At 39.9% G+C, this 21,719-nt stretch overlaps 2 protein-coding genes across 3 annotated transcripts in view; one reads left to right on the top strand and one right to left on the bottom strand.

The window, feature by feature from the left end:
* Window positions 1–576: 576 nt before the first annotated feature.
* Window positions 577–6,911, bottom strand: sirt5 (sirtuin 5). The gene is made up of 9 exons (XM_078169041.1): window positions 6,815–6,911; window positions 5,831–5,946; window positions 5,546–5,679; window positions 4,291–4,520; window positions 3,253–3,336; window positions 2,448–2,501; window positions 2,223–2,346; window positions 1,658–1,773; window positions 577–1,554 (listed from the first exon to the last, which is right to left on the bottom strand). Exons 2-9 carry the CDS (start codon window positions 5,931–5,933, stop codon window positions 1,482–1,484), a joined length of 918 nt encoding a protein of 305 aa, XP_078025167.1. The 5' UTR covers window positions 5,934–5,946; window positions 6,815–6,911; the 3' UTR covers window positions 577–1,481.
* Window positions 6,912–9,388: 2,477 nt separating this feature from the next.
* The window catches only part of phactr1 (phosphatase and actin regulator 1), a 41,095-nt gene continuing 28,764 nt past the window's right edge, over window positions 9,389–21,719 (top strand). Inside the window, exon 1 of one of the 2 annotated variants that reach the window (XR_004501449.2) lies at window positions 9,389–9,593. Coding sequence is in view for 1 of the 2 variants with exons in the window: in XM_033622002.2 (XP_033477893.1) it covers window positions 9,482–9,593 (112 nt within the window). In the remaining variant the exon portion in view is untranslated. The remainder of the gene's footprint in view (window positions 9,594–21,719) is intronic. The other variant, XM_033622002.2, reaches the window with a different exon arrangement.

Genomic DNA, 21,719 nt, shown 5'->3' with positions numbered 1-21,719 from the left:
AGTGTTTTGTTTGTTGTGACAATAACAATACTAAATGTCATCACACTAATTTATATTGTTATGTGGTTATTTTTGTCCTCAACACAAATTTGTGGATATTTGCCAAATCATAATTTCATCCTATTTCAATGAAGTGAGCTACTTCACATTGTTTCCACATACAGTACACCCTGGCAATTGCAGGGATTCCCATCCAGCAGTACTTCTCTGCTACCAAGGACAGTCACATAAATACACACACACGCATATGCACACACACACACACACAGTACTGGACTTGGCCTGTGTGGTGTGTGTATTTGTTGACAATGGAAGTACTGGGGGTTGGGTTGGCTGAGCAAGAGGTGTCAGGCACAATCCCATCTTTAGCCTGAGCAGAACACCTACAACAGACAGCATACAGAGCACCATACAGTTAATACACACTCCTTCACTACCATCCCCATCACCACACACTGCAGTAATAAAGTAATAAGCTCTGATCCTTTCTGATTCACACTGTTGCATCATTTGCAACTCATGCAGTATTTTAGGTAACGCATGCACATATTATGAGGAAGCTCTGCAGTGACACGCTTCGGTTTATAACAGTATTCATTTATTCATTTCTTATGAATATGCTGTTAAAATCATGTCCGAACCTTAACATGCATGTAATAAATCCATCTCCTCATGACTGGTTTGGGGGATGCACAGTCACTGGTTTCCCTGGTTTTACTATGGCTTACTCATGGCCACTGGAAGGCATCATACACAGTATTCATCACTGCCCATAAATTCAGACAACATTGAATTGACTGATACACACACAAAATATATCCCAGGCAGAGCCCACAGATCCTTTAAAAGGAGTCAGGTTTTTTTCCCCACTGGAGGAGTCATAGCTTCAACAGCAGCAGTCAAACACTGCCCCCTACTGTCTGACCTCCAATACTAACTCAGGATAAAATGAGTGATAACATTGGCCTACATGTGACTGTATTTTAACTGTTGTCATTGCTACTTGTTTTCAAACACTCATGAAAAAGTTTCACATTTGTAACTTAAATTTGGTGTTGGCAACAGTCAGTATAGGGCACTAGTGTTGTGTGATTTGGCATCATAGCAACATCTGCTACAATGTTAAAAATTCTAAATTGGAAATGAATTTTTCATTTACAGAAAAATTAAATAGTTGAATCTGTCATCATGTCCTAATTCAGAGAATACATAATTAAAGCTTGACACCACAAAGACAAAATTTATCAACTTGAAATTAAATGCCTTAAGTTGTGTGCATGCCATTTTATCTGTTTAACAGCTTGAAGAAACTTTCCTTTTTGTCTTTCATTTTGTTGGCATTATTTTCAGGAAGCCTGTCTTCACCCTGTTTATGTTGGGTACTCCTTGTATTCAACCCAGTATTTTTGGTATTTGTACCAATAAAGTCCTCCACTGTTAGACAGTCTGGTCTGTGTGCAGCTGACGTCCAGGACTCATCTTTATTTTGTCTCAGTCTCGTGGCGTGCCAGTGCAGGAGGTAAAGTGCTCCCACAGGGGCCCTGGAAGTGGAACCTGGAAAACAAAAAGGAGTAGTTATGTCTATGCTGCAAACGTGACAAATTAGTGATATTTTGTGATGCGCATTTCTGATTGTGATTAAGTAAATAAAACGTACATGAAGCGCATGGTGGCCGGTGTGTCTTCCGTGTTGAATTCAGCCACAGGAACACCTCTGGCTGCCACCTGAGGAGCAAACATGGCTGCTGGATACACAATGGAGGAAGTGCCAACCTGCAGTGAGAGTGAGATTTTATTGAAAATTTGAATGAAGTGAATACCTTGACAAGTTGCATTAGCGTAATTCCTACTGCAAATAATCTTATATAACATTATTTTTCCTCTTTATTTAAACACTGCACAGATCTATTCATTTTTTCACAGATATATGTTACATATCTTTTACTGTGAATTTCTTTTATGGTATAAGGAGTTATCAAAACTTTAATAATTCCTGAGTCTGGAACAAATTTGCATGTTGTCAAAGACATTTGTGAGAAATATCAAACAGTCATACAATTATAAATGAGTATGTAAAAAAAGTGGCAGGCACATAAGAGAATTTAGCAGTAGCATTGATGCCCTTTATAATTTTGGTTATGAACTCTATCATGCAATCATGCAATCTCACACACACACACACACACACACACACACACACACACACACACACACACACGTACCACGAGGCAGAGGTCACAGCTGTCCAACACTTGCTCTGCTTGGCTGAGGATGTTTGAGTTCAGAGTCTCTCCAAACCAAACCACAGCTGGTCTCAGGAGACCGTGACAGCCCTTCTGCTCACACCTGAAACACACACACACACACACACATACACACTTTGTCAAAACAAATAGCCTCATTTGAAAAGAGCAGAGCACTAAAGAGAACATGAGCGCGTGACTTACCTGGGCAGCTGATCAACAGGGATCTGGGCATCAACTGTTTCTGGGTCTGGAGCTCTGAGGAGGCAGTTTGATAAATTCATGTCATTTAATACTGACACAAACTCCCTATCTGATATTTCTGTTTTCCTTCATATAACAGCTACACAGGGCATTCTTCAAATACATTATAGTTAGTAAATCCAAAGCATCTTAGGTGAGATGTGTTTGACTATCGAATCTGTTTTTCACACAATAAAATAATAAAACAAACAACATGAAATACTGACCAAAAAGACACATTAGCCTGAAAACTAACATGCAAAGTAATACTTTCAATACTAATTTATTTAATTTGATCTCATTTTATTTACTAATCTTCTCCATGAATATGTTCATTCCCACTAATGTTTAAATTCAGCTTTAACACAGTGAGATGTTTAAGTCACCTTTATGACTGGAGATTTCATCAGAATTACCATTAACAGTCCGTACAGATCAGTTTTAACGTTACATGATCTGTTCAGATAAGCATTTTGAATCTCAGCACAGGACTTTTGTCATTTCATCCAGAGCAGACACTGGATTTATTAGTGGAACATTTCCGCTATTAAAAACATCCATCTTAAATGTCAGATAAGTGACAGAGTGACATTTCGTTTCAGTCACGTCATCAGGTGTTATTTAGCTGCTGACATCTGACAGACTGAAACAGACTTTTTTTCTGTCATTTTGTGCTCAAATAAATATGATCAATATCTCTTCTAGCACATATTCATATTGTAAAGGACAACAGTCCTATTCAGCAAACGTCAGAGGAAGCTCTTACCCTTTGCCGTCTAGAGCGACACAGATGGGGCTCTTGTAATTGGCTGCTTCATGGCCACAGCTCATACAGCGCGTTCTAAATAGACTTCCTGGATTTATAAAACAAGAGACAACAGATTAGTGCTGAAACAACTCAATTAATTAGTTAGATGAAGAAAAGAACAAGTGCAATAACAAATTGGAGAAACCATCTCTCAATAGAGGAGGTCTGCAACACCACCTATAATGCTGTCCTTTCATCCTTGCCCAGGAGATTTAACAGCTTAACCTCTAAAAACAACGGTCGTTCACAAATGGCCTCATGTGACTCTAACGACTCCAACGACCACTGTTACAGCAGGAGTTTCAACGACCGTCGTTGACACACCATTGGAGCACTAACGAACCAGTGACATCTTTGGCCTTGTGAAACCAGAGGTTAAATACCTGGGTTGTTTCCACACCAGTTTGTCAGACTAGTTCCAGCCTAGTCTGACAAGCATGAACTGATGAAGCCTCTTGGATAAGAGGTGAAATGTCTTCTAAGACAAAACTAAGTCCAGTTGCGTTCGATTCAATTGCCTTGAGATAGTTAGAAGGCAGAAAATTAAACAAGTATTCTAACAATCAATTAATTTTGTGTAATATGTAAAAAAACAAAAAAAAAGCCAGAAAATTTTAAGTCCTATTTTCTCTGGGTTGAAAATGTATATATATTAATCGTTTAAAACTTAAATTATGAACAGTTCTTCCTGTTTTTATGATATTATATGGACTAAACAAATTTGCAACTTAATTATTGGGGTCTATAAAATGGCAGAATATAGTAAATGGAGCACATCACAATTTCCAAATGTCTGAGGTGATGCCATCTAATTTACTGTTTTGTCTGACCAACAAAGAAAAGCAGCAAATCTTCAAAATTTAGAAGCTAATATTAGACAAATTTTGGCATTTTTTTGCTTGAAAAGTTACTTTTTAATTCTTAGTTGAGTGCTAGAATAGTTAAGAATACATTATTTAATCCATGCTGGTATTAGGTGTCTTCAGTGTTTTCTACTTGCCATGTATTTCTAGTATGTTTTTGGATCCAGCACGGCGGTGGAGCTCGTCGATATTTTGAGTGATGACTGTAACTGTACGTCCCTGTTTGCTCAGTCGCTCCTCACACTCTGCGATGGCCTTGTGGGCAGGGTTGGGCTTTTTAGTCAGCATGAGCTCACGGCGGTAGTGGTAAAACTCCCAAACAAGGGAGGGATTCCTGGAGAAGGCCTCTGCCGTGGCAAGGTTCTGAAAGGTGAAAACGTGAGAAAGGGTTATTAACATCGACAAAAATCAACGCTGGTCAAAAAGTTTCTGAGAAGAAAATTATTACCTGAAGCTCTATTTTTCACAATTGTTGACATTCAGGCTTGATAATGGAAGACAGATGAAAGAGCTACAGAGACAACTGAGTGCAGACTCCTCTACACAGCTTCAGAAATGCAATGAAGTTCCCAATGAATTGGTGATCTCAGTTTCTAACTATTTTTAGTCACAGTAAAACTTTCAGCGCACTCCATGGATTGTCTCTGAGATGCTTAATAGATAAAGACTCCTCGACCAGAAGAGGACTGTAGAGTTACTTGTTAAGTTTCTTAGCACTCTCAGAAAAGTTTCCCTCGTGAAAGATTATCACAGTTTTATGAGTCTTTCAATCATGCAATGAAATTTGTTAATATGCTGCTGTGCAGTTTTAACAAATTAAAGTGATAGATTGATCTGTGAAAACTGAAGCAGCAGGAGTAAAATGTTCCTTATTCTAAGGAGGATTGTCGGTTGCAATATGGATATGAGTATTGGGAGGGTAGTTTCTTACATAGTTGATTTACAAAATTAAATTACCCCTCTGGGTCTCCTACTAGTAGGTGTAGGCTGGGAAACCTCGGCGTAGACAGAGAACATGCGAGATTATTTATGTCATCTGGCCTGGGAACATCTCAAGATTGCCCAGGAGGAGCAGGAAAATGTTGCTGGGGAGAGGGACATCTGGACAACCCTGTTTAGTTGGCTGCCAATGTGACACACCCCAGGTAAGTTGCAGAAAATTATTAGATACAAATTAAAATGAATATTGTTGAAAACACTCAGTTGCCAGTTTGTTGTATATACCTAGCTGAAACTAATGCGGTCTAAATACAACAGTCCTGCAATGAATCATCCCTTTATGAAGGTAATATAGTTTTTTCCCCAGACTGTTTAGACTTCACAATCATTTGAAAGGTTGCAGTCTGCGGTGCAATACAGTTCAATAAAATAATAATATGGTTGCAAACCTGTGATTGCCATGTTCTCCAGTAGCCTCCAGTTCCTCTGAAGGTGGGGACTCCACTCTCTGCACTCACCCCTGATCCAGTGATGATGGCTATATGGTTGGCCTTGGAGAAAATCTCCCTGAATGATGCCAGGTCTGAACATTAACACACCCAGAAACACAAATATATGACAGACAAATGATAATAATATAAGTTAGTGGATTTGTGGATGACTTATACTGTATAATAATTGCTCATCAGGAAGAGGAGGTAACAAAAGCGTTAACTGTAAAGAATAAAGACGACCTGAACTTGGTCTGGCCATGTCTTGGCAGCCCCGCAGTCTTTTCAGGTGGCCATGAAGGTGAGAGTTTATGAGGCCTCTACAGGTGAGCTGGCGCACAATCATTGGATTTTGGCTACTAGGGAAAAAAGTATGACTGTGTTCACAATGGAAATAAACACTTTATGCAACCAGTGTGAGTACTGGTTTTACAGTTGATACGTTTGCACACAACGTTATTTTCTTCAAATAACTGCAAGCCAAAGTAGCAACAATATGTATATATATATTAGGATTGTCACTTCTGGCCGCCATCTTTGTTTGTATGAACAAAAAAAAAAAAAAAAATAGGAAAACGAGAATTTTTGTTTGTTTGTTGCACTCTAAACTATTGTTCTGACAACATGGAAATGCTTTTAAGACTGAGGTGAGAGTCTCTAAATAGCCACACAAAGATTTTCTTCAAAGTTTGACTAGTTTTTATCTTTCACTAAAACATTTGCTAAGGTCTGCCAAAGTCTCGTGATGTAAAAGCGACCTGGTGCTAGCTCACACTGTGGTGATTTTTGTTCTCAGGAAGGTCACTGAGGCTTTATAAAGCTAAAAGGTCACCTAAGCACAAAACTAGCCTGCTAACGTTACTTAATTATATCTAACAGTTACCAATAAGACATGTGTAAGGGCATTACAATAGATTCATTCAGTATCACACTAACGTTAGTAAATACTACGATAGTTTTCTTGCGCAATAACAAGCATGGACCTTCCTTAACCGTATTTTACAAAAGCTGTCGATAGCTAGCGTTGAGATATGCTTGCTAGCTAGCTGAGCTAACAGCTTGTGAGCACATTTAACGGAAGCTAGCTAGCGCTACAAAGCCATTGACGACATTACGCTGTGAAGGCAATGTGGTGTGCCCATGGCTGTATATGTATTTCCAGAGATGAGTCGTGGGACCTTTGTTAGAGCTGTATTTTCCTAACGCTCCCTGACTAACGGTAGCTACCTGGAGCCAGGACCATCAGCTGAAGGAGGCAGGAACTGTGTCGTTGTTATCTGTCATTCACCAGCTCAGCAGCTGTAGTTAGTGGATTGGTTTAGCTGTGAGGGAATGAGCCTATGAGGAGGGTGAGCGAGGTAAAAAACAACCCCACCAACAACAACATATGACCAGCAGAGGGAGCAATTCCACTAATGTAGTCTTTTTACTGTATGTGTAATAATGTTTTTAAGTAACATTGACCACCAAAGAGACATCATTGTGGGCAGAAAATACAGCTTCTTGTAGGCATACTTTTGAACTTTTTAGGTTTGTTCGTAATAACTACATATTTAATGTGCTTAATCATTTACTTTTATTCATAAAAGAAGAGTACTCACATCTTACAGTTGAGTAAAAGTAGCAATACAGTGAAATACTGTATTAAAGTAAAAACCCTGCATTCAAATGTTACTTAACTAAAACTACATAAGTATTAGCATCAAAATGTACTTAAACGTACTTATTATGCAGAATTGCCTGTTTCTGAATAATGTTCAGTGATATTATTGATTATAATCACTGATGCATTAATGTGTACATTCTGTCAGTACTGCTGCTGGTAAAGTGATTTTTATATTTTTCTTATATAGCCTGGGTAGCTTGGGTATTTTACCAATGGATCAATAAAGTCTTATCTTAATTTATAATAATACATCAGAATTTATTTGTTGGAAATTTTTAGTATTATTTGTCTGAATCAGAATCAAATAAATGTAGTGGAGTCAGACGTATCATGTTTCCCTCTGAAATGTGGTGAAGTAGCAGAAATGGAAATACTCAAGTAAAGCACTAGTACCTCAAGTCCTTCAATATACAGTTACATTCCGCCACTGACCATAGCTGCCAATCACAAAATAGTTCATATTTACATTAAATCACCGTCCCCTGAGTGTGAATTCTTACTCAAATAACAGTGAACCCATTGAACCCATTTATAATCATTTTTTACTCTTCATTCTCCACTAGAGGCCAGCATTGGATAAACAGAGTATAAAGCACAACATTAACACAGGAATATATTATGGTGTTTCTACTATGATCATTCTGTGTGACCTGAGATTGATTGACAGACTGGTTAATTACTCAAGCAGTCCCAGTGGGGATATTTCAGTGTTACAGCAGCCAGATCATACAAACAGATGAGGCACGCAAGAATAATATTATATGTTTTAGCTGGTATGAGACTTTACTAACATTACAATTTCCCTTTTTGTACTACTAAACTCAAGTGCTCTTTCAACTGGTCAAGGCAAAGGCCTTTTCCACAGTTTCCATCCCTGTAGTCCTACTCCTGCTCCATGTAGGGAGTGTTAAATAATACTGTACAAGAGCTGGCTTTTTTTAAAAAGAAAAAGCAGCTGCAGTGTTTAGTCTATATAGATTTTGACAGTAACCTTATTGGTTAAACTGACAATGCCATTGTCAAAGTACCATGGGCGTTCTCATGGAATATATAAGTTTGGTATTTTTCTTGTCTTTATTTACTCCATTATCTGTAATTACAACATATGTTTTTGTCAAACTTTGAATGCATTTCTATTGGCCAGTCATACAGGTGCTGTTAAACTTAAAGACAAAGCTATTGCCTGTGATGTCAGAAAGCTTCTCTCAAAGAGCCATATGATGGTTTGTTTGCTCAAATCAGAATTTAAAGGTTTGACATTTCTTGAAAATAACTTTAAAGAAAGTGCTTGTAACTGGGGCATTGTCCTCAGTGTAAAGACATGAGATTGGCTATATATTTGCAACCAGCAGGAAAGAAATGTTTTGCAAAATATGACCAAAATTGTCCAAACTGCACACAAGCATGTTTGGATTCTGGATAATGACTACTATGAGTGCTTTAATTCACTAATGACATTTCAGTATTAAGTGTGAGCTTTACTTTTGTTTTTGTTTTTCCTACATTATAGAGTGACTTAAAGGCTGACTCATCCTGAGAATCTCAAGATGTGTGCTGCAAGAAATGATTATTTTCATTATTAATGCTAGATGCTGGAGATTATTTGTAGATCATCTTTTTCTAAAAATAATCAGTTAACTAATCAGCCTAATACATGTCAAATAATAGTGATAATGCAATCTCAAGTTCCCAGACCCCATGGTGACATCTTCAGAGTGCTTAGTTTGTTAGACTAACAGGCTGAAACCCAAATATATTAGTAAAAAAACGAAAAAAAGCCACAAATTCTAACATTTGAGAAGCTGGAACCAGGTTGTTTTTGCTTGAAAAATGTCATTTTAATCAATTAGTGGTCGATTAATTTTCTGTCACTAAATAATTAATTAACTAATTATCTCGTCTCTCCTGTAGATATAGGCTAAGCCACACAGGAAAGGTGAAATCCAGTGACTGATGTGAATGTGCTGTGTTGCTTGTATTGGCCTGTGTGTTCTGAGCGTGGAATTGGAGCTTGAGCAGGTGGAGCTAAAAAAGAAAGGATCAGAAGCTCATCAAGCCTACCATCTCTCCTTCTCCCTCTCTCTTTCCCCTCCTACCCTCCATAGCCATTACAATAGCCCGCCCCCCTCCTACACCGTCTGCCCGGGCGGGTGCACGAGTGGCTGCTGCGGCGCCGAGTCTCTCGCAGTCCCGCCGGTCGCCAGTGGACGCTGCCCGGCTGGCCGAACATGGCGGCGGCCCCGGAGGAGGAGGTAGACCGCAGACCGATCCGGAGGGTCCGGTCCAAGAGTGACACGCCTTACATCAACGAGGCGAGGATCTCTCTGCACCTGGAGACAGGTAGGCAGCCAGCCAGCCAGCGACACGGATGCTCCCCACTCCATGTCGGGGCGTGTTAGCAGTCCCCACGGGGGAATATTATAGGGAATCGGTGTTCGCTGTGAGAGAAATTGCTTCATCGTTTACTGACAGTTCCCACGCATCAGCATGACTTTGGGCTTTCATTGTGCAGCTCTGGCGGTACCCATGGTGCTCAGCTGCACCTGGGTGTATGATAACCACACAGTGACTCACGGACTGAGAGATGAGCTGGGAGAGAATTTCCCACACATAGGCTGGCTTTTATTCCAACTATGCGTGTGATATGCGGTCTGCGGGGCACGGCTAGGTATTGGGAATGTAATTATCCCCGTAAGACGATTGATTGCTATTGCTCCAACCAGACTCCGCCTTGATTGTCGGCTGCAGTGAAATGCTGTGCGAACTTGGCCGCCTCTGGCTACTCATTTAAAATGCAGTTGTTATTATTGCATTTGGAGTAGGGTGAGGAATGGATGCTCCGGCATGCCACATCCTCGCCCTAATGTGATGTCTTAATCCCAGTTAGTGTGCACGAAAACAGGGGAGATAAGTTATTGTTTCCTTTAGTTGCCATGGTCACGATGGTACGCTGTCACGGAGCCTGGATCATCGGCATCATGGTATGGATTTACAGCCGGATCCATGTTCATTTTTTTGTCTTTTTCTTTTTTTTAAAAATAACCTCTTTCTCCTATGAAAATCCCTCCTCATCCTCGAGGGAGGCTGCTTTTATATCACATTAGTGCGGAGCTGTCCACTGCCCCTCGGTGCTGAATATGCCACATAGAATAGGCGAACAGAGCCCGGAGGATTTGTATGGAATCGGCATTCCTTTATTGGTGATCATCCAAATTACATATATGAGAGTGCTGTCTGTTTTTTAATGGGCTACTGCATCCGAATTGTGTTCGACCCTCCCCCAAAATTGGCCGATGTGACAAATCCTAGTCACATGGTGCTGTATAGCCTGGCAGTCTAGGCTAGACTCAAGCCTATATTTTCCAGTGCAGACAGATGCCAATTGCAGAAAATTCCCCTGCCTGACTATTGTTCTGCTTTGTCTTAATTTTCCACCACTGGTCTGTTGGACATGTAGCATGCAATGTCTTAGTCAGTAATGATTCAGTCAAAGCTCTATAGTTAAACAGAATTTTAATGCAAAGGTTAGTGTGTAAAATAATGTGTAGATGTGTTTTATTATTTTAAGCCTGTGTTGTTTTTGCCTCCAGCAAAGCTGAGAATGTGTGTTCAGAGCAGCCTTACATAAATCTTAATGAGATCAGGATTTACTCACTTTTTTTTTTAGCCTGCTTAGACCTTTATGACTCATAGTGCTCAGACCCACCTACCCATAATCTCTCTCAGCTGCCCTCTCTCTGGCCCTCAACAATCTTCCTCTCCATTTTGTTTCCTATTAAATGCAGCACCTCCTCTTAGCGAGATTAGCAGAGCCTTCCCAATATGAGTAACACTATTCTTTCTTGGAGCTTTGTGTCAGGCTTTCCATCAGGCATGGCTTGGATCTGAAGGAGGGGGGGGGGCTCTGCTGTGTCTTGCTAACAGTGCTGCTCCTGGCTATTAGCTGAAAACAGAGCGGGCAGGCTGCAGCTGCATGAGGCTGGTGTGGCATCATCAAGAATCCAGCAGGCACTGCCAGCTACGTCAGAAGAGGGATATTTGTCTTCACACCTTTTTCTTGAACTGCCAAGCATTCTTGATTTCTTTCCTTCCCTTTCTCTTTCTTTTCCCCCCAAAATTGCTTTGGTCTAATCTCATATTTTTTCAGCCATCTGCCCACCCACTCCCTCCATTCCCATTTACTTCATGTTTGTGTGTTTAGCTGCTGTTGTTTTGCATAAATCCAGCCCACTCTTTTCTTTGATGTGTGTCACCATTCATATGTGACAAATATCCATGCCATCTTCAGTGTGCATGTGTGTGTGATTGCCTGGTGTATGTGTGTGTGTGTATGTGTGAGTGGGGGGGGGGGGGGGGGGGCTGGATGTATGTGAGTATCGGATTTAGTAAACAAGAGTTTATCACCAGGGCTTTTGCCAGATGGTTTGTTGTTGCTCTCTTGAGCTCAACCTTGTTTAGCCACATTCTGTGCTGAACCACAAGGTGATTTCACTACAGTTCGTTTCTTTGCTATCAGTGCAGAATCATCTCTCTGCTACTTGTTCGTATTGTACTCCAGGCCTTCATTGATGATTTTTATTAGTATCAAAACAGTTTGGGGAAAACAAACAGCAATTTTAAAGAATAAAACATGTACATAATCACAGATCTTGATGTCTCCTAAACCAATACATAGAGAAACTATGAAGAGTGGCATTTTCTACCCTTTTGAACCCCAATTTAGTCCTCACATTTCCTCTTAAGTGACTTTATAGTTCTTGGAGCTATATTTGTATTATTTAACCAAGTGAAATATTTGTTATTAGCATTAATAAAAACCTTCAGAGGGTTGAGGTCTGGGACAGTGAATGAGTTGTTGAAGAATATGGTGTAGACATGCCAGATTGCTTTTCATTCCCTGTTTCCTACCAACAGTTGACATGTTTTTTTCTTTTATCCAATTCATTGGATTCTTTTGATTGTTAAGTAACCTTAACCAAGTAGTTTTATGCCAAACACAAAATCTAAACACTTATACTGAACCAAACTCAAACACTCATAAATGGTCATATGAATAATTGTTGAAGCAGTCATTTGTAAGGATTTTGAATGATGCTGACAAGCAATGTTGTCTCGCAGATGGAATGTCAGATCAGAGAACACTTGTCATTTCAGAAAGCAATGACAAATCATCTAATTAGCCGTTCAGTTTGGAAGAGATTTTAAAGCTGCATCAATTTATTTGTGCTCTATTTGACAACAACTTGTCAGACAGATGATTTATTATGGCTTTTGGACAATGTAATGGCTAATGCGTTGGCAAACGTTTGCCTACTTAGACATCCAGCAAAAACGGTGCAACATAAACGTTAACTGTGAGTCGTATTTGTCCACCTCATCATTTTGAATTAAATGTTCACTTTCCTTCCAGCTCTGGTTTCTCTCCTGAGAAAAATGTGTGGCTCTTTAGCTCCTAGATTTTCTTTTTTCTTCACCAGCTACTTTCTGATTTTGTCTATCCACTGTTGGTGCTGGGCAGATAGTTCACAGTGTCAGAGCTTGTGTCCGGAAAATTGCTACTAAAAACTAAAAAAAAGACTTATGAGAGTAGTGGACTTCCATAAAACCAAAACAACGAGCTAAAAGAGGCTAAAAAGCTCTGTAGAGCCCAGAGTTGGGTTTGTCACCACAAGTGACCCCTTTCACTTTATGCAGTTTATTTAATTCAATGTTAGTATAAAAATATTAATTAATGCAGCATTAAAGTCCTGTGGGTTCGAGCAATGATTCTCAAGTACAGCATGCATTTGTTATAATAGACCAACCAGTCAGTCATGATTGAGGAAGTTACTAAGAATAACCTCAAACTGAAAACTCTTGCAAAATTATTTTATGCTTATTTATGAGCCCACATCCATTTCAAAGCCTGGCACTCCTGCTGCACTCCCTTGTTTTGAGCCAGTCCAGATCCCAGGAAGCGCGGCTCCGATCCAGCAATGTAAATCCAGGTCAGCTCAGTAAGAGCTTAGCCCTTCTCACAAAGACCAAGACGCAGGCATTACCACGCTCTCATTCAAACACAGAGAGTTCTAATAAAGACCTGAATGAAAGACTGAGACAGAGAGGTCTTAAATGAGAGGAGGTAGAGGAGCAGGAAGAGTCTGAGGAGGAGGACAGGGTGGCAGGATGGAGGCTTTTTTAAGTTGTGGCAACATAAAGACTGGCACAGTGAAAAAGAAACAGAGTTGGCTCTCATCCATAGAATATGGTGGGAACGGTGCACACGCATACCTCCCACTCTCTAAGTGATACTCTTTTGTCTCTCTCCTGCATGCACATACATCAACAGTGCTATCTGCATACATTAGCCAGGCCTTGAGCAGCAGAATGGTAGAACTACCTGGGCAGAATACAAAAGGGACACACGGAGGAAGCATGAGAGCTTTAAATGCAGAGGAGTACTTCCTGCCTTGCTGCCTCCCACCAAACATACAAAACCCCTCACTCTTCCTCCGCTGGCACGCGGGTTCATCCATTCAGCTCAGACAAGCTAACCATTGTGTTCAGAGAGAAAACCTGAGCCAGGGAAGGCGTCTGACTCAGACTGAAGTTGACAATCAAGATAGTGGGAACGTATCATAGCCTCTGTGATGTCACAGTACAGGAGCACTAAAAAGTTTGGGATAAAGGAAATGACGCCTGTGTATAATCTATGAGGTGTTAAAAATCTGTAACATCAGATCATGACATTTACCTTCTCATGCTTACCATGCAAGTGTTCCTCTCATATTTATGTCTGCCATAGTTACAGTATGAGCATCACAGTGGTGCTGTGGTCAGCACTGTTTTCTGTGTGGAGTTTGCACATTCTCCTTGTGTCAGCCACAAATTGCTATTGGTGTTATTGTGAGCCTGAATGGTTTTCTGCCTCTATGTGTCAGCCCTGTGATGGTCTGGAGACCTGTTTTCTGTCTTGACCTGTCAGACCAGTGTCAGCTGGGATGGGATGGTGTTAGTGTACTCAGTTTGCAGCTATGACACAAATCATTGCACTTTTGTACTGACAGGAACAGATATAATACGTAAGTGCTGACAGGTGGCAATCAGATCAGTTTAGTTTTCTTGTGAACAAAGTTTCTGTTTACATATATTGTTCTTCACCCAAATGCACTGTATATGTGACTGAGGTCTAACAAATGTGTTTAAGTAATTCCCGTCCTCATTAAACATTAGCAGTCATTGAGCATTTTAAAACCTGCCTTGTTTGGATCCATGTTAGCTAACCAGCAGTCTTCTTCTTCCCTGCCTTTGTTGGCTCATTGCTGTATTTCTTGGCTTATTACAGCCATCCGTTGATCTGTAGACACGATGTGAAACCATTGGCTGCACCGGGTTTCACCCCACCCATGTGCACTACCACATGCGTGCCCCTCGTGCGCAAGACACAAATAAAACCCACACATTTAAGATTTTCCCAGAGGTGTCTTACCATCTTTTGTTATTTGTTTAAACATTTTTGCAGCTATGAGAAGTTCCTCTTGTTCCTCTGCCTGTCGCACTGTGAGAAATATGTACCGTACATAATTAGCACACTCAAAATTCTAGTTTTTTGTAGATGCATTATTTTAAATGTGCTAAATTTTGGTACCACTTTATAAGGCACCCTTTAGTGATTAATGGCTTTATTAAAGGTTAATAGATCCTTAGTGCTTTATGGGTTAGTAATAAGCTAATACAGTGCTACTGTAAGAACATGTTTTTGTCTGACATTACTTTTGTATTAATTTTGTCACTTCCAGTAAATTTCCTCCCAAGGTTAGCCTTTAGAATAGAACTAGGACACAGTTTCTGTGATTTTTGTTTCCCTGAATGCCTTTTGATGGGCCTCAGACAGCATGTCTGAACTTGTTGTATTCATCACCCATATGTCAGGGAGGGCTAAAGTGATAGTAATACTAGTGGCATACCAAGAGAGGACACATTTCCAGCTGAGATAACGCAAAAGTTTCTCAAATTGCCATGTCTTGTGGGTGCATTGCGTTATGGGCTGTTGAAGTAGTCTGTCACTGGAGAAAAATGTCTCTGACTTCTGTATATGGATTTCTTCCAGGATGAATGTTAGAAGATGGAGTGTTGTTGATGTTTTTGAAGTTTGTATTTCTTTTTCTTTTAGAACTCACTGGCATCTGTACTGTAGCATCTGTGATGGAACCCTGGAAGGGATTTTTTATGCCTCTGCGCCTGCAACAGCGGTGACCAGTGGCAATATGTTTTTGGGTTGTCCATCCATCCCATTCTCGAGAACACAACATCTCAAGAATGGCTGGAGGGAATTTCTTCAAATTTGGCATAAACCATAAACTCGGACTTAAGAATTCATACGCTAATTATGACATAACTTCATACAAATGTCAAATGTACCTAAAGGGACAAAGATCAGCTTCACTGTGACATCATCATGTTCTGCAAAAACACTTTTCTGGCCATCATTTTACTTCATATCTCAGGAACAGAAGGGGAGACATTTGGTCAGATACTGAATTGATGACACTGATCTTGGGTGTCTATGTTTCAGAATTTGTTGCTTCTTTTCAGCAGCATCCATATTTGAAGCACTGTCTGCTGTCATGGCTACAATTTAATGTGATATAATTTTTCTCACTCCACCACAAAGTCATTGGTTTTGCTGATTTTGAGCTTTAGGTGTTTGTCATTGCACGTGAGAACTTTGTACTCCTCTGTAAAAATAATTTCTGAGTGAAGACAGCATGTTTCTCACTGGAAATTATTTGTACATGTCAACAACAATACAGTAATAACTTCCATAACCTTTTATTAAATTCTTCGAGAGTCTTCAATATTTATAGAGTTTGGACAGACATGGATGAAAACTACAGCTTGTTGGCAGAGACGTACAATTGTGAGGCGGTAATCCTAGCTTTAGCATGAGTTTATTCCCCTTATCTTTGTCAGTTTCTGAACCCAAAAACCTTAAATTGGCCAACAGATTATCATGCAAATGGGTGGTGGAGGTTGCATCACCATAGCTGTTGTTTATAGACTGAGACAGCTGTCAGTCAAAGAAACACACCACCAAACATGTTAATTGTGAAGTCTTAATATCTTTTTTAATGAAACCACAAATTGTTACACATTGAATTACAGTAGTGTACCTCTCGTCTAGTTAACACCATGTGACTTTGTATTTTAAAAGAGAGAGAGTTCAAGTCACTTCAGCACAGCCTGAGATGAAATTCTGGGGTTTTGCTCGAGCCCATTTAATCAATAACAAGGGCCGATGTCATTAGCTGATTACTGATATGTTACATGTTGAAGAAATCTCAGTAAATAAATGTTTTCAGGTTGCAGTTTTACAGATATCTCATTGTATTTGTTCTCTTTTTAAGCTATGGTTATTATTTATAGCTTAATTTTCAAAATGACTAGAATACTGTTTTGTATTGACTTGCTTTATATTTACTGTCCTCTGATGTCTACTGTTTTGTATCTTTGATGCAGATGTTACATGTGCAACTATTAACTATCTGGCTTTAGCATAATATCAATTTTTTTCTCAACAAAAATTCCTTAAAATGATTGTATTTATGCACAAAGCAAGTACAAGGCAGCATATCTATATTAGATTTTTTTTAAGTCTTCTACTACTTTTTGCAAATTCTGTGTCCTCCCAAATTTAAGTCAGGCTCATGTCAGGCTATTTCTTTGTGCATGGTGCATTCTGTAATGTCATTTTCTGGTTCCTAATCCCTTATTGGTTGCCTGCTGTGTTGTACTCCTCCTCATTTTATAGTCAGTCTATGAGCCTCTCTTTGATATTTGTCCCCCCTGTGGTTGCTTTTAAGTGTGCCCCCTTGTGGCACTTAACCTGTGGGGTTAGCTGCAGGAGTTGTCCTCAGACAGAGAACACACATACACATCCAAACCACAAAATGCAGACATCACCAGGAGCTGTTACAGCGTTTTAGATTTGTTTGTTTGTTTCTTTCCTTAAGTATGCTGTCTGTGTTGGTGAAGGCCACCTATCAAAACAGATGAGCTGCATACAGGAGACAGAGAGAGGGAGAAGAGAGGGTGACTCATATCCCGGTGATATGCCAAGTCTCACATTCACACATTTACAGGAATGCACACACACACACACACACACACACACACACACAAACACAACCACACACATACACGAGCTCCTACAGGCTCTGCTGTTCTGTCACTTTCTATTAATTCAGCACATAGCGGGTCCAGTCACAGAGAGGAGGGAGGGAGGGACGGGGGGTGTTGAGGCTTTTGAACAATGAATGGCAGCCAGCGAGCAAGAAAGAGATCAAGAAACAGTAGGAAGAAGAGAAAACATTGAACTTTTTGTTGCCTTTGAACTCACAGACTTCCTTTGTCCTTCCTCATCACATCACACCTTATTTAACTCTGTTCCCCCGTGTTTGTTGCTGTGTTGATGCTGACACTTTTCTAGACAGACGGAGGAAGAAAAAGAGACCAAACAAGACACAGAGGCTCATGTTGTCTCACAAAAACAGTGTAAAACCAAGTTTTTTTATATTCAACATTGTGTTCGATTTTATTTATATAGCTCAAAATCACACATTTGCCTTAAATGGATTCACAGTTTATACAACACATAACATCCTCTGTCTTTAGACCATTGATTTCAATATGAAAATACTCCACTCCCCGACAAGAAAATTGCGAAAAAAGAGGAGCTACAAAGGAGATTTCCTTCTTTCCATGGCTGTCTTGCCTCAGGATATTAAGTAAGTTACTCATGTGACTGAATATACATTGCATAAATACAGTAGCTACATACACTTTCTGAATAAAATTGCAAAGTCAAAACATAATTCTTTCTAAACACACCACACCCTAACTCTATCATGATATTTGATATCACAAAACATGACAGAGGATATTGTACATGCTTCTTCTAGTCTCGAGCTTAGGAACCCTAGGCCTGAAAAATGTTGGAGGCTGGAGGCTCACTGACTCCTTATGGGCATGTGTCGTTTACAGCAACAAATTAAATTAACTAAAATTAATCAATTGTTTGTCAACTGGTTAATCCATGAATCAATTTTCTGCCTCTTATCTAGTTCCAGGTCATGGTAGTTGATTAATTATGTCACAAGAAACTAAGGATGAACTGATGTTCCATCGTTATTTGAAGGGTATGAGGGTATTACTGTAAAAAGGGTGTTTAATTGCATTCAATGATGTGTTAAAATGGTCTGATAATAATGACATAACGCCAGACAGACAGTCTATCAGAGTGTTTATGCACATCCTGGAGTGATGATGATGAGAATTTTGTCGATTTAGCACAGTTTATCCACTGGAAGCCAGAGGAAGCAGCCTCTCTTTGCCCCACCTGACTTCCTGCTTGTCTACTGAAGAGAGATGCTGTGAAGTCTGGTAGAGTTAGTAACTGGGCAGTGTCCCTGCTGTGTGGCTAAATGGCAGAGGGAGTCTGTTGTAGACTCCAAGCAGCAGGTCTCCACCTCTCCTGTCTCAGCAGCAGAGCAGCACATTAACTTTGCATACTAAATCTCTGTCAGGACTGTAGTCTCAGTTTGGGGCCCAAATTAGCAGCAGCGTCATCAAAGCCCAGGGGATGATTAATACTCTTTGCCTGATGGAGATAGAAGCCCAGATGGGATGAGGAGGTGATACAGTTTGTGGGGTAATGGATAGTCATCAGAAATAGACGAGAGGGAAGGTTATGTGGTTGTCCAGTATGACATTAATCATATAGACAGTAATGACCATGAATTTAAAACCTCTTAACACAGGAGGAGGATAGGTTGGGTTTTATTTGCTTGAGACTTCAGTCATTCGCCCAAAACAGTGGAGAGGAGTGGAATGTCATATTCATAGCATCAATAAACTCAACAGCAGTGGATCTTTGCAGAATCAATGTCCCGGTCTTTCAGAATACTTAAAAGACTATTGCTTTTGTAGAAAGTAGTTCCTATGAAATCTATCCACTGTGAGATTTATGGATTTTTCAGAGTAACTGGGGCTTTGTTTCTAGAAAGTCACAAGTTTGCCTCAAGGGTTTTACAACTTGTACAGAATAAAATGCTATTTATCCTTCAACCTGTTGATATGAATAAAGTAAAATAAAAACAGTGCTGCATGAACATAGCAGACAGAACTTGCAATAAAAATGTACACCTTCTTCTTTCGGCTGTTCCCTTTGAAGGGAAATTTCGGTTTCTTTCAACCTGTCTCCTATTGTCCTAAATTTGTTTCAAGTGACTAGTGACATAAAAATAATAGTCAGCATGTTAGCCGTTAGCCTAGATACAGCCGGGCGCATAGTAGCGTCAGACCTGTTAAAACGTAAGTGAACGGGCAACCTTCAAGTGCAAAGTTAGTCCACTAAACAAGCTTTTTATATAAAATTTTTAGAAATATATCTCATGAGCTCTAGATAAAGCCCAGCTGGATACTACTCCAGGTGGAGGTGTCTCATCCTCGGTCACATCCAGACCTTGAAAATAAGGCTGCAACCGGTCCCATTCCTTGCAACAGAGGCATTCCTCTTCTGTGGGCACTGGAGCACAGCATTCACAGGTACACCACCAATCTCCAGAGCTACTCAGCCTTGCAGCAGCCATTCCTCCTCTCTCGTCCTCTACCTGTTGCGCCTCTCTCTCTCTCCTCCTCCGTTCTTCAATTTCATGAAGCTCTTCGTCAGTGTATTCTGGCTCAAATAAAGAAAGGCGGCCATCATACTCTGCAAAATCAAATTCCTCCTCCAAAAGTCGAAGTCTGGCAAAAAGTCAGCCATTATTCTACAAATCTTTCATAAAATAAATGAATGAACTTTTCAGGCTACCGTCCGGTTCTGCCTTCCAGCTGTTGCTGCTTGTTCTCGCGAGATTTCAGACACGGTATGAGATTGCTGCTTGATCTCGCGATATTTTGGCCGCGCTTTGGAAAGCAGAGGTAAATGGTAAACAAGCATGGCACCACACCGGTAAGGTAAGACAACACGTTTACATGTCGTTTTCTATATATTCTCTGACATTAATCCTAACGATATGAGGCGGTCTTTGTGGAAAAAAACCTTGTTTAGTGGACTAACTTTGCACTTGAAGGGATGCCCGTTCACTTTCGTTCTAACAGGTCTGACGCTACTATGCGCCCCGGCTGTATCTAGGCTAATGACTAACATGCTAACTATTATTTTTATGTCACTAGTCACTAGGACGATAGGGGACAGGTTGAAATAAACCGAAATTTCCCTTTAAGGTTCACCACAGCGAATCATCTGCCTCCATATAACCCTATCCTCTGCATCCTCTTCTCTCACACCCACTGATTATATATTCACTATCCCTCCTCTTCCTTCGGGACAATAAAGTCTATCTTATCTTATCTTACTTCATATCCTCTTTCACTACATCCATAAATCTCCTCATTGGTCTTCCTCTAGGCCTCTTGCCTGGCAGTTCCAACCTCAGCATCCTTCTACTGATATATTCACTATCCGTCCTCTGAACATGTCCAAACCATCTCAGTCTGGCCTCTCTGACTTTATCTCCAAAACATCTAACATGAGCTGTCCCTCTGATGTACTCATTCCTGATCCTATCCATCCTCGTCACTCCCAAAGAGAACCTCAACATCTTCATCTCTGCTACCTCCAGTTCTGCCTCCTGTCTTTTCCTCAGTGCCACTGTCTCTAAACCAAACAACATCGCTGGTCTCACCCCCATCTTGTGCACCTTTCCTTTTAATCTTGCTAATACTCTTCTATCACACATCACACCCGACACTTTTCTCCACCCGTTCCTACCTGCTTGCACACGCAAAATAAAAATGTACTGTACAGTACAGCAAATTAGAGCTGAAACAATTAAGATTGGTTAATAAAGTAGTCGATCAGAAGAATATTCATCTGTACTGCAACTAGGTTTGCAGGAGATTAGTCGACTAGTCAACTAATCGTTGCTACCTTCACTAATTGGCACCAGAAATACTAAACTTATTGATAAAACTGTTATTGTTTCATTAAAGATTTATTTTCCTAAAAATTATTGTTTTTTATGAATATTGTTTGTAGTTAGTAGTTGTTAGTTTTGTAGAATAATGTGCAGTGTTCATAATGCATGGTACAAAGTGCCACACATTGCAGCAACATTTAAAATACAATTTAATTATTGAAAAATGCCATTGACAAAATTTCATATGACTTTTATAATAACCACAAATGTTTTATCTTATAGATTACATTATGCTCAATTTTGACTGTTTTGTGAGTGTTTTACTTTTAGACTAGTTGACTACTCTAAATTCAAACTACCATTTATACGTCGGTTAGTAGTTAGGAACTAACTCCCTGTAACTGTAACAGCTTTTATATTCCATTTATCACTGTCTAATCAAGCAAACATGGCAAATATTTGTTGGTTGCAGCTTCTCAAATGTAATGATTTATTGACTTTGTGT

The sequence above is a fragment of the Epinephelus lanceolatus genome, chromosome 6, assembly GCF_041903045.1.
Source record: "Epinephelus lanceolatus isolate andai-2023 chromosome 6, ASM4190304v1, whole genome shotgun sequence".
Lineage (NCBI taxonomy): Eukaryota > Metazoa > Chordata > Actinopteri > Perciformes > Serranidae > Epinephelus > Epinephelus lanceolatus.
The sequence above is the reverse complement of the archived record's forward strand: the minus strand, read 5'-3'. Positions and strand labels throughout refer to the sequence as shown.